Consider the following 14,474-nt stretch of genomic DNA (forward strand, 5'->3'; position numbering starts at 1 on the left):
GATTGTTGGAAATATTGGATAAAATAATGAAATCTGAGTCGTGTTAAACACTGTCTTTTAAGGATTTATTTTGTGATCCCCAGGATTAAACAGGTTCTTCTGGGATTTAATTCCCATGATCAGAACAACAAGAATTTATCTCTGATTTATAACCCAGCAGATAACACAGAGAAAAGAAAGAATAAAGTAGAAAATTGGGAGTCATTATCTTTGTAAAGACGAAGACTATTTATTGTGAAAAACTTGACCGCTATATATAGTTATAAGAATCTTGAAATAAAATTATAACGATCATATTTAATATTATATTTAAATCTCATAAATAAAATATTTAATGACCATAAAATCTTTAATCACCATAAAATATTTAACGACCATAAAATCTCTAATTACCATAAAATTTTCAACGAGCATAAAATCTTTAATGACCATAAAATTCTTTTGAAATCTAAACTAATTTTACAACACCTTGGAATCATTGGAAAGGCCATTACAGTTGATGGTGAGCCAAACTGTTCTCTCTTCCTGGAATAATATGCAAAGTCAGAAACAGATGCAGTAAGTTATAGATAAACATTTCCACCGGCATTTCTCGCTTAAATTCAGTTCACTGGGAATTAAAATACAAATGTGTGAATTCCTTTATATAAAAATTAGAGTTACTTCCTATTTAGTTTATATATTATAAAAAATTCATTAGTTGATTTTATTATTTTGAAAAACACATTAAAATGTTCATAATATTTTTAAAAGTTTATTAACTAGTCTCACCAGAAACTAATTAGTAAACTTTATAAATCCGAGAGACTAACTAATAAATTTTTAAAAATTATAATAACTAAATAGTTAAATACTTATTATTTAAAATTAACAGAGAGACTAATTAGTAAACATTTTAAAATATCACAGACGTTTTAATATATTTTTAAAAATAAAAAGATAAACTATTAAATTTTTTTATAATATAAATATCTTAGGAATACATTAATTTTAAGTAGATTATAGAAATTATATTAATAATTAATATCTAAATTGAATAAGTCGAAAGCCTTTCTCTTTTAGAGTCAAATTTTGTATTTCTCCGTCGCAGGGTTTAAAATTGATAGTATTTTTATTTGTTATTAATGCAGTTTGTCTATTCTCAGAATTCTACTTTGATCCTAGATTTATATCTTTGGATAAAATTAAAAAAAAAAAAACTTTGATCCTAGAAATATTTATTTTAATTTGTGACGGTATATGAAATATTAATGGGTCGAACTAAGCTCCCTAATTGTTTATATAAATGTAATATTTAGCCTCCATTTATTAAATATATTTTTTAAAATATTTTTTAAAAAAATATAATAAGATAAGTTATTTTTTATTGTTTAATTTTAATTTAAAAAGTAAAATATATTAATAAATTTATATATAAAAGTCTTGAAAAAAAAGAGATTTTTTTCTTTAATCGGAAAAATATTTTTTCTTGACTAAATTTTGAATGCCCCAAATATCATACAATGTGAAAAATATTTGCTTGAAAAATATTTTCTATAAAATAAACGGAGCCTTAAATTAAAATAAAATTCTCAAATTATATTATTAAAATTTTATGTTCTATAGTATTTAGTGTTATTATGGCTTGATTTGGACTTAAGTGAATAGTAAGGCTTATTATGAGTAGAGACTTTAAGTCAGCCCAAGTCTTAGTACCGGTCTGACTCAAAAAATTAGCTCTTTTATTTTCTCCACCTTCGGGTGAGTAACACAAGATCTATGCCAAATGATATTTTTATAAGCTAAAATGTTGTAGGACTTCAAAATTCTCAATCAGTATTTTGATCATTCCTTATTTTGACATATATGAGATCATGAGAAATTCTTAGTGGATCCGGTTCACCATGGAACCAAAAGATATTAAAGTGAGTTTCATTTATTTTTTTATGATGAGACCTACTTATTTATATCCTCAAAATTTTTTGATTCATAATGGACCGAGTCCAAGCAAGTGTTTGCCTTGAGATTATTTACATAAGTGATGTTGTTCGCATCATATTTCTTTGAGTATGGACCTGCAAGATAAAAGAAAATAGGTAGGTTGCTTTGGCAACTCTCTGATACTTAAGTCAGTATGGAGTCTGAATTAATAATAGAATAAATTAGAAAGAGATTAATATATGTGATTATGGAGGTTGTGAGCTTCTTATATAATGTATTAGATAGAGTTTAAATATTGTTATAAGTGTATGAGATGATAGAATTATATCTGATTTAAGATATAAAATTTACATGAAATATAATATGAAATCTTATACAGATAAGGATAATATTCTGATATGAATAATATCCTATTATAATTAGAATTTTACCACTTTATTAGGACTTATAGTGCACCTGAATAATTAACGTATTTTTTATTCCTGAGAACTAGATTTTATATATTTTAATATCGGTCTATATCAGTCGTCCTCCTCCAGAGATTGAATCTTTAAGTTAAATACCGAATGGTTCCCTTTGATGAATTTATCCTCTTGTGGGATTTTGGCGACATAAATATTTTTGTAGTTTTCTTTGATGAACTTATCGTCTTGCGGAAATCTGGTAATGAATCGCTTTGGTAGTTTCATTTAACAAACTTGTCGTCTTATGGGAATCTAGTGATAAATCGTCTTGGTGGTTCTCTTTGACGGACTTGTTACCTTATGGGATCCAAGTAACGATTCGCCTTTAATATTGAAATCACTAGAATAGACAAAGGCCATTGAGAGTGAGTATAAAAATTTTGATTTGTGAAATGTACCATCAACTTAGTGTTGCAAATTTTTTATGGACATTATAGCTTTTTTATATTCATATGCAAAAACAATACTTGTACAACTTTTAAATTTATAATAGGAAGAGAATAAGAGAGACACAACTTTTTGTATTGATCCCCGCAGACGGTACCAATGACGTTGTTCACATCATATTTCTTCGAGTATAGATCTGTAAAAAAAAACATATCAAGCAAATTGCTTTAACAATCTTTTAGATGCTTAAGTCAGATGGATTCTGAATTAATAATAAAATAGATGAAAAAGAGATTAGTATACCTAATTATGGAGGTTATAAACTCCTTATATAATATATTGAATAGAGTTTGGATACTGTTAGAAATGTATAAGATGATAAAAGTATATCTAGTGTATGATATAAAATTCTACATGAAATATGATATGAAATCTTATAAGAATAAAAATAATATTATGATATGAATAACATTTTATTTTGATTAGGAATAATATTATGATATGAATAATATTTTATTTTGATTAGAATTCTACTATTTCATCAAGAGTTATAATATACCTAAATAATTGACATAATAATTCTAATATATCTAAATAATTAATATAAATTACTAAAACTCGAATTTAATATATTTTAATATCGATCAATATTTAAACTTCATTGCTAAGCATTAAATCAACTTTGACCCAACATAACTCTCTGACCAAGAAGTTAACGTTGGTACTTCATGGATAGATTTGTTGCAATTACTTTGTATTGGAGATTTTTGCTCTGGGGTTTGTGAAAAATGAGGAGGAATTGTAAATTAGGATTTAAAAGAAGTGAATAAAAGGGTTGATCACAAGTTACAAACACTTGTTATGCCCAATATCATTAGATTTATGGGAGACCTAATCATAATTTTTCCAAAATATATGTAAGAGGAAGGTCAAAATAAATTAAGAGAGATTGACAGAAAAGCGAAAAAAAAATAAAAAAAGGAAAAGCGATACAAAATGGGACAAAAACACTTATCCAGTTGCATGTACACAAGGCCAATGAATAGAATGTCATAAATTTAAATTTACATATAGGATTTGTCATAATTTTGATTAGTATATTACTTAAATTTATATAAATTTAAATGCATTTTAAATATAAAAAATATAAAAAAAATATTTTTTTAAAAATATTTTTTATGAAACTAAGTGAAACCTAAATCAAAGCATATTATTTGTGTACGTAATTTGTTTTCCTTCATGTATGTCGTTTTAATTGTTTTTAATTTTATTTGTGTTTGACTTATTTAGTTGTAATTTATCATTGTATGGAACATTAACACAATTCTTAATTTTCCCATTTTATTTGTCCGAATAGTTGAATTCGTTGACTTTTATTCCATAAATCAAGATTTTGTAGTCTTTTCGTAGATTGGCGGTTGTTAGGGGCCCACCAAAAGTTGGTTACTCTGGTTACGTAGTTGCCTCGGTTAAGTTTTGATTTTAACTTCCAGTCCAATCAAACCAAAATAATTTAATTTTTAATTTGTTTAGAGGGCGCCGTGCCTTTGTGAAATGAAATAGCTTTTGCATTAGTAAAAAGAAAAAATCAATTTTATTAATAATTTAATTTTCAGATTTGTCAACTTGCTTTCCCATAATTGCTTTTTTTTTTTTTATAAAACTGTAACAATGATAATTTACTTTTTTCCTTAAATATAATTAATTTGACTGAAAAAAAAATAAATTATAATTTAGTCCTTCTAATTTAGTAAAATGTAACATTTCGTTCCTCTATTTTAAAAAACCTTCAATTTAGTCACTGTAATTTTTAAAAATTATGTCATTGGTCCCTCCCATTAGATTTTCAGTTAAATCACCGTTAATTTTAATTAAAAGACTAAAATACTCATAAAACTTTCTTCACTCCTGACCTCACCTGCTTCCTCCCAAATGCCATTATTGCTTTCATTAGTTTATTTGCACAGCTGCTTGCATGAACTCAAACAAAGGAGGAGGAGGAGGAGGAGGAGAAGAAGAAGAAGAAGAAGGAGATCGAAAAAGAGAAGAAGAAGAAGATCGGAAAAGAAGAAGAAGAAGGAGATCAGAAAAGAAGAAGAAGAAGAAGAAGAAGTCTAAGAAGAAGAAGAAGAAGAAGAAGGAGGAGAAGGAGGAGGAGGAGATCGGAAAGGAGAGAAGAAGAAGAAGAAGGGGAAGGAGAGAGAATGAGTATTTTAGTCTTTTTAACTAAAATTAACGGTGATTTAACTGAAAATCTAACGGGATGGACTAATGGCATAGTTTTTAAAAATCATAGTAACTAAATTGAAGGTTTTTTAAAACAGATGGACAAAAGGTTACATTTCACTAAATCAGAGGGACTAAATTGCAGTTTACCAAAAAAAATAATTTTACATAATTATAAGATTAAAACTGTGATGCCAATGATTTATGTGAATTCTCATCTTGTATAAAGGGAGTTATTGATTAAGAATGAGAAGGGACGTAGGAACCAACGTGTTATGAAATTTAATGATTAAGTAAAAGATTAGTATCTTTTTGCAAAACTCTCTCTCTTACTATTTATAGTTTACATTATTTCTCTAATGGACTATCAATTATATATCGAAGTTGTTGATTTTCATGATTAAAAAAAAATTTTGTTCATCATATTTATTTGGGTTCTTAAATTATTTTTTTATTAGCCTGAATAAAGCCAATGTTCATAATTAAATTTTTTTCATGAGTTTATTCAATATTTTTTATTTGAAATGTAAAATTTCATAAGTGATGACCGCTGGTTTCTCCATCCCGGTCAAGGGCCAGGTTCGCGGTAAGGGCTCATCATCCGAAAGCCCACACATTCTCTACACTGACATGTCATGCCCATTCGATCCTCGATACCAGGCTCCCTCTAAAATTTCTCAACCAGGTCGGCCCAGCCTTCACTGCTCCTTGGGCCGACTCCCTTTGGGCCCAGCTTTGTTCCTATCTTCCGGCCCAGCCCAGAATCAGGAGGAAGATTCATCCACCTGCCTTGTGGGCCCATCTACACACGCACAGGGAGAATCAAAGACCGTTACGCATGGAGCAGAGATCTGATTCCCTCGTACGTCCGTATCAACGTAGCAGGGACAGGTGGATCAATGATATACGTTCTGTTAGCACGTCACTAGCAAACAAAAGGAAACATATAAAAGGAGAAATACTCTCCTCTATGTCTAGGCTTTTTCAGTTTTACAGAACCCATTGTAAACGCTATTTCTCTAGATCTCAAATTATCAATAAAGATATTTGAAAAAATACTATTCAATTTCTATAATACTGAGAAATTCACTTGTTAATTTTTTAATTTTAAAAAATATATAAATATATAGTTAATATTTTAAAAAGTTTAATTATTAATTTTTTTATTAATTTTACGTTAAATATTTTACTATTTAATCTTTATAATTTAAAAAATTTATTAGTTAGTCTCTTAAATTTTTAAAAAATTTACTATTTAGCCTCTTTCTATTAGGAAGAACTAAATAAATTAAGGAGACTAAATAAATGAAAATTTTTAAAAATACAGTAGAATTTTACTATTAATGTTATAGTATAGATAAAAAATTTTAAGAATTTTAAAAATACACAGAGGCTGTTATGGTATAGATTAAAATTTTACTATTAGTGTTTCTATTGAATCTCTGTATTTTAAAAAATACATAGAATTCTAGGCACACTATTTTAATAGTAATTATAAAATTATTATCTTAATATTTTTAAAATAACCGTTTGAAATTATTATAAAAAATATTTATTTTTTACTGCATATAATAATATACAATTAATAAAAATTTATTTTTATATGTAATAAAATTATAATTTTAATAATATTTTTTATTTATCATTATAAAATAAATAAATCACCCCCTAATACTCGATAATCGTAATCGAGATAAATACAATAAATTTTAAATATTAGTATTAATCTATAATTATACTTAAAATATATAAGATAATAATTTATTTATACTATTTTAAACCTATTTTTATAGTTGTGAAAATTTAGTCAATATTTTTTCAAATTATTCTCTATTTAATATTTTTATTTATTTAAATCATTAATAATATATGGAATGATTAAAATTTTATCATTTTTAATTAAATTTTTATAATTTCAAACTATAATTATTTAGTTTTTAGAATTTTCAAATTATAATTATCTTTTTGAAAAGAAAATTATAATTATTTAGTTTTATAATTTTAAAATTATAATTATTTAATTTATATATTTTAAAAAATAATTTATATTTTTTTAATATAATTAACATATTCATCTCTTTATTTTTAAAATAAAACATTTAAATCCTTATATTATTCCATTTAAATCGGAGTTTATTTAATTTATAATTCTGTGTCCGATTTATTTAATCTATAATTCTGTTACTCAATGGATGGAAAGGAAAATAAACATATCAAATACTTAAAATTTTCTTATGAATACTTAAATTCTTTTTAATATAAGTGAAAATTTTATATTATTAACTACACTTTGATTCCTAAATTTTAATATAATTGATTTATCAGCTTCTAAACTTTTAAATTTCTCTTTAAAATTATAATTTTTTCATCTATTATAAATATTAGTTCAAAACTAGTGAATGATTAAAATTTATCTGAAAGTATAATTTTTTTCTAAAAAATTCTTTATAAAAATTTATAATTTATTTAAAAGTTATTTAATATCACTTAAAAATAGCTGAAATTGTAGTATTTTTTAAAAGTTTTGAAATTATAAATATTAAAATATTTTAATAAATAAAAATTAAAAAATAAAAAGTATTAAAAATTAATTAAATGAGATATTATAAATAAAATTAATGATATTTAAATGTTTTTTTAGATGAAAAATAAAAAATTAAAATATTTAAATTTAGATAAGAACGGACCGAAAAAGGAGAGATTTAAATATATAATTTTAGAAATATAAAAATTAATACATTAGTTATACTAAAATTTAAAAATTTAAATATAATTTATTTATTATTTAAAAAGAGTAATAAAATATTTTTATATCTTTAATTATAAAATCAGTTGAAAAGATTTTTATATAAAAAAATTTAAATATTTAATTTTAAAAATAAAAAAATCATTTCATTAATTATCTTAAAATTTAAAAATTAAAATATAATTAAAATTATTTTAAAATAATAACTATTTAATTTTTATAATTTAATACATGAATTAAATAGCTAACAAAAAAACACAAACTAATTAGTATGTTTATCACAATGGATCAAAACTATAAAAATTAACTAGTAATTTCTCCATTAATTAATTAATGTTAATTAAAAAAAATTAAACAGCAGCAACAACAACGGTTGACGGAGATGAGGAAATGGACGAAAGCGTGATAGCGAGGCAGTTGGTCAAAGGCAGTTGGTCTTGTAACTTTTGATCCAACGTGCCAAAATACTTGGAATTCTCGAAAAAATGAGGGCCCACAATACTTTTTTTTCCTTAATATCCAAAAAAATTTATTTTATTCAAAAATATTTTTTTATTTTTCTTTTAAATATAAAAAAGCTATTTCAAAAAATATTTATTTTTATTAAAATACAATAAGAAAACTGCGAGCGAGACATTGGATTATCAGCTTTTTTGTGGCGTTTACGTTAAGCTGTGAAAATCTTAGACGTTACAAAAGTACAGGTTTTGGTTGGTTTTATTCCGTTAGCTTTCTCGCTGCAAAATTTTCCTGGAAAAAATTCTCATATCACAAGCTCTCTCTCGCTCGAGAATTCATTTCCCAGATAAGTTTCCTTGCCAAAGAGAAATCTTGCTCGTTTTCCTTTTGTTCGACCAATATTTCTGAGCTGAACTAGGTGGCGTTTGTTGTTTTCTGAATTGGGATTTGTATTTCTTTGGATGAGCAATAACAAATCCTGATTTGGGAAGGTACAACAAGTTATTACTCGTCGCTTCTGTTATTGATTCTCTGTTTCTCTTCTTCTTTAATATTCTTCTCGTGCTCAAGAGAGAAGAACCAATTGAGATTCAGCGGAGGAACATTGGATTTTGAACTTATTTTTAGAAATTGGCACTCAATTAGGACGTGATATGTCAATCTAGTATATGGGTTCTGTTCTATAGGAGCTTGCTTTCCATTTGCTCGTGTATTTGATCTGTATAATTTTGGACTGGCTTGTGCGCATGTGCTCTGAATAATACTGAGAAACTAAATTTTCTGAATATATTTTCTGTTTTAATTCTCAGCATATTGGAAGTGTTTATTGGGCTACAGTTTTTAGAGAGTTATTCAATAGTGTTGGGCTACAGTTTAACTCATCTGAGAACTTGTTCTCTGCCACCGTTCACCGATTTCGGAATTGTATATTGGTTCAAATTTTTGGGTTTTAGTTGGAGAAGAATTATATAATCAGTTTTGTATTGTATTGTGGCAATTGTGCTTTAGATTGTTGTGTTCAGGATGGGGAAGAAAAGTGGGACGAATAAGAAAGGGACAGCAGGGCAGGCAGTTGAAAGTAATGTGAAGCAAAATAGCCCTAAATCTAACAATAAGGAAACTACAGCTCTCATTTCCATGTCTCAAGAATTGAAGGATGAAGGGAACAGGCTGTTTCAAAAGAGGGACCTTGAAGGAGCTATGATGAAATATCAGAAGGCCCTCAAATTGCTTCCCAGGAATCATATGGATGTATCTTATCTGAGGAGTAACATGGCTTCATGTTATATGCAGATGGGTCTGAATGAGTACCCTAGGGCAATCCATGAGTGTAATTTGGCACTGGAGGTCACGCCAACGTATAGTAAAGCACTGTCAAAGAGGGCAAGGTGTTATGAGGTTTTGAATAGACTGGATTTGGCTCTGAAAGATGTTAGTATGATCTTGAAAATAGATCCAAACAATGTCATGGCAATAGAGATTGCGGAAAGGGTGAAAACTGCACTTGAGCAGAAAGGACTAAGGGTAAATGATACAGTAATTGAACTGCCTCCAGAATATGCCGAACCTCCTAGCACCTCTATAGTGCCAAAAGCAGTAGAAGAGAAGACAAGGAAGAAGAAAAATAAAAAGGCTGAGAAGAAAAATAAACAGGTTGAGGAGAAAAAGGTTGATGGGGAAATTGAAGAGAAACAGACCGAGGATAAGGCGGTCATAGAGGAGCAAATTAGTGTTGCAAAGGAAGAACCAAAAAAGATTGTGAAATTGATATTTGAGGAGGACATAAGATGGGCTCAGATACCCTTTAATTGCAGCCTCCTGCAACTCAGGGAAGTCATATCTGATCGATTTCCAGGCTCAGGGGCTGTCCTTATCAAATATAGGGATCAAGAAGGGGATTTGGTAACAGTAACCAGTGATGAAGAACTGAGATGGGCTGAAGCATCAGCTGAATCCCAAGCCTCTATCAGGCTGTATCTAGTGAAAGTCAATCCTCAGCAGGATCCATTCTTTGGGAAACTTAACAATGAGGAGGTGCACAATATGGATTTTGTACAGAAGTTTGCCAGAGTGAATGGGAACATGGAAAAAGGCAAAGAGGCAGAAAATAGATCTTGTCATATTGATGAATGGATAATAGAGTTTGCCAAGCTGTTCAAAGACCATATGGGGTTTGATTCTGATGCATATTTCGGTGTTCATGAGCTTGGTGTTAAGGTATATTCCGAGGCTATGGAGGAGGCAATTACAAGTGAAGAAGCACAAGACCTTTTTAACACAGCAGCAGGGAAGTTCCAAGAGATGGCTGCTTTGGCATTGTTCAACTGGGGAAATGTTCATATGTCTAGAGCAAGAAAGAAGGTTTACTGCACAGAAGATGCTTCAAAAGGTCCAGTGCTTGAACAGATAAAAACTGCATATGATTGGGCACGGATAGAATATGTTGAAGCGGGACAGAAGTATGAAGCAGCATTGAGAATCAAACCAGATTTCTATGAAGGTCTTCTAGCTCTAGGGCAGCGGCAGTTTGAGGAGGCAAAAATGTCTTGGTATTATGCAATTGCTAATAACATTGACTTAGAATCATGGCCTTCTGAAGAGGTTCTACAACTTTATAATAGTGCTGAGAACAACATGGAAAAAGGCATGCGGATATGGGAAGAACTGGAAGCACAAGGGCAAAGTGAACTTTCTAATTCATTTAAGCTTAATTCTCAATCAGAGAAAAAGGGGTTGGATGGGCTATTTAAAGATGTAACAGCAGAAGAAGCCACTGAGCAGGCAAAGAACATGAGGTCTCAGATTAACCTCCTATTGGGAACCATACTTTATGAGCGATCAATTATGGAATTCAAATTAGGGCTACCACTCTGGCAAAATTGTTTGGAAACTGCAGTTGAGAAGTTTGAGCTTGCTGGAGCTTCACCAACAGATATAGCTGTTATGAGAAAGAACCATGTTTCAAATGATAATGCACGAGAAGGTAACTTAAGACTGCTAATAAATTTTGGATCAGAAACAAATAATCTCTAAGACTCTGAGAAACCTATCTGCTGAATTTCTTTGATTGCAGGCCTAGGATTTAGAATTCATGAAATAGCACATGCATGGAATAAGATGTATGAGTATAAGGCCAAAAAGTGGCAAAGTGGGGTTCCCACCTTCCGATTAGAACCTATACTTCAGCGACGAGTGTCAAAACTTTATCATGCTTTGGAGTTTGCATGAGTTGTATGCTTTAGAACTTCTATATCATGCCTTCAAATGTCATCTAGAACAGATGGCCTTGCTTGCTAAGGTACAAAGTCTCTTCGTATGTCTTTTTTTTTCTTTTTTCTTATTTGTTGTTTAATCAAGTATGAAATCTTGCCCACCATTTGCTATGAGTTTGAAGTTCAAGTTATGCCATTTGGCCAATTCTTTTAAAAAAGTAATAATGAAGCATTGTTAGCAGATGCTCTAATGTCCAATAGAGCTGAATGATGAAAAAGGATCCATATAGCCAACCTAGTAATTAAGCATTGTTAGCAGATGCTCTAATGTCCAATAGAGCTGAATGATGAAAAAGGATCCATATAGCCAACCTCAACTAGTTTGGGCTTAGCAATGGCACAACGGGGATGATGATGTGGATGTGTGTGTGTATGTGTGTGTCCTCTTCTCTTTGGACTTTAAGCCATCTCTGTATAAGCTGCTCAATTTATGATCTTATTCTTTTAAAAATGCTAAGTTCCTGGAACAACTAATAGATGTTTGTTGTTGAATAGTTTGTTCTCAATAGAAACTGCATCATTTGTTATTTGTTGGGGCATGCAGAATCGAAATTTATCTCTGTTTTTGGGATTGCTATGGAATATAGCCTGGTTGGTCTGGCAATTGGCTGAATTGTTCTTGTTTTAAGATTACCCAAGATGTTTAATGTTTATATGCTTATAAAGAAATAAGTGAGATGATGCGGAACCTGTGCACGTATCATGAGATCTGCTGTTATTGAATTTAAATATATCAAGGTAGTTCCAATACTGGAATTAGTCCACCTCCACCTTATATACATCAGCTTGTATTCAAATTCACATATGAGAATAGGAAGAACTACATAAAAAAAAAAAATCAAATAAATAAATAAAAAAGGTTTTGCAGGCAGATACACCGATGTTACTGCAGATCTTAGAAGGGTATTAGGAATTGCGAGGCTGATGAGTAATGAGCCTTGATCTAATACGGAGACCACATGAATGGCAAACTTGATATTCTGAGTGCAGAATGTATTTCTAGGTCTCAATCTAAGTTCATATTTGGAGTCGCAGAATTTCTACTCTTCATTAGTGCTGTTCCAAAAGGGTTTACTGTCATTACTTTATACTTTACTTTCAGAACTAAAATCCTCAATTTTCTATACCTTTGGAATTTGGATCTGGCTCCTATGTTAGCAGAGAGATTTTCTCTTCTTTCTGCACAAACATGTAATCAGATTTAGATTGCCTGTTCATGCATTTGCTGTCTCTGCTTTTATTCTTCCTTTTTATTTTAATGAAGTTAATGCAATTGTCTCATAAAATCTTCACATAGCTTTATTTTTTCACTCGATGTGAACTTAATTTTGCAATCTGCAGGTTTTTCACAAAGTACGTTTGGATTCAGTTTCAGCAATGATTCTTTAGAGACACAGAAGCAGTTGTGGAATTGCATTGCGTGAATTACAAAAACAGATTCTTCCATTTGTTAAAAGATGGGGAGAAGATGAAGTAGCAGGGACTTCCTTTTTCTGTTAGTTTCTGCTTTCACAGGATCATTTCCCCATTGTTAAGTTTAGCTAGTCAACAGGTTAAAGGATATTTGTATTTCCCATTCATTTTGTCAAGTTGTTCAACATCTTAGCCTGTAGTTTTGAGTTTTAACTTCTGCAACCCCATACTACTTCTAATTTTTATTTATTTTTGTTAAAATAGTGTTTGTTTTAGGAAAGAACAATGTTAGTTGCTACTTCTTATAAATTTAATGGAAGTTTACTATTTAATTTTTATAATATGGAGAAATTCATTGGTTGGTTTCTGTTTTAAAAAATATATTAAAACGTACTTAAAATTTTAAAAAATCTATTAATTGGTTTAAACAATATATATTACTTTTAACTATATTATAAGAAGTATTAATTTTTTACGAAAAAAAATATAAAAATAAAAAACAATTTATAACAGGAAAATTAATAAATTAATATCAAACATTTCTAGGATCTTATATGTTAATGAAACAGAAAAAAATATATATATTATATTGTAGTATGATTGTCGATTTCACTAGAAAAATTTATATATTTTTTAAAAAATATAAATTATATTAATAAATTTAAAGTAAAATCCCTAATAAATATAGGAGAAGAATCACTCAATGTATTTGATCTTGACACAAAAATAATTGCTCTAACTAATAAATGAGCACATTGATTTGTTGACTGCTTAACATCAGAAAACATGATAAAAAAAAAAATTATATGTATTATCCATATAAATATTATTTGATTTTATATATATTTAATTTTTTTAAAAATAAATCTGACTTGTAATTTATTAAACTCATTTTAATATATTTTTTTAAATTTAAAATTTATTTTTATAAATATAAATAGTCTAACATATCATTTCAATTGTATAAATAGAGTTACACAAAACTATTACTTTTTAACAATAAAAAGTAATTATGTAAAAATAAATTAAGAATGAATTATTTTTTAAAATAAAAAATTAATTAAGATATTTGAAATTGAAACCTTGAAAATTAGAAGTAGATTTTCTACATTGAAAAATAATAAAGAAATAGGGCGAATGTTGGAAAAAAAAAATATTTAGGGTCAATAGTTTTATATATTAGAGAATTCTTATTTAAGTTTCTATATTTTTAGAAAATTTACTTATTCATTTCTATATTATAATTCATTGTATTTTATAAAATTAAATTATTTGATAATTTATTAAAAATTATTAGTCAATTTATTTTAATTTTAGTTAGAAACACTAGTTAATATGTATATTTAAATTTATAAATATTAAATAATACATATAGTTAAAGTTATATAAACCATAAAATGTAAATACTTAAAATAAGTTAATGGATTTTTTATAAAAAAAAATAAAAGTTTTAATTTTATAAAATACAAAAAGTCATTTTAATTGTATAATTTTTCAATAGATATGAAATAAGAAACGTTTTACAAATTTAAGAACATAATAATAATTTTCTCTTAAAATTAAAGTAAAATTATTTAAGTGATACTT

General features: G+C 27.9%; 1 protein-coding gene across 1 annotated transcript; it reads left to right on the top strand.

Moving 5' to 3' along the window:
- The first annotated feature begins 8,381 nt into the window (after positions 1 to 8,381).
- LOC110617630 (protein PHOX1) lies at positions 8,382 to 13,223 on the top strand. The gene is made up of 3 exons (XM_021760552.2): positions 8,382 to 11,185; positions 11,276 to 11,500; positions 12,816 to 13,223. The coding sequence occupies exons 1-2, from the start codon at positions 9,226 to 9,228 to the stop codon at positions 11,428 to 11,430; spliced, it is 2,115 nt and encodes a 704-aa protein (XP_021616244.1). The 5' UTR covers positions 8,382 to 9,225; the 3' UTR covers positions 11,431 to 11,500; positions 12,816 to 13,223.
- The last annotated feature ends 1,251 nt before the right edge of the window (positions 13,224 to 14,474 follow it).

Source organism: Manihot esculenta, chromosome 6, assembly GCF_001659605.2.
Source record: "Manihot esculenta cultivar AM560-2 chromosome 6, M.esculenta_v8, whole genome shotgun sequence".
Taxonomy (NCBI): domain Eukaryota; kingdom Viridiplantae; phylum Streptophyta; class Magnoliopsida; order Malpighiales; family Euphorbiaceae; genus Manihot; species Manihot esculenta.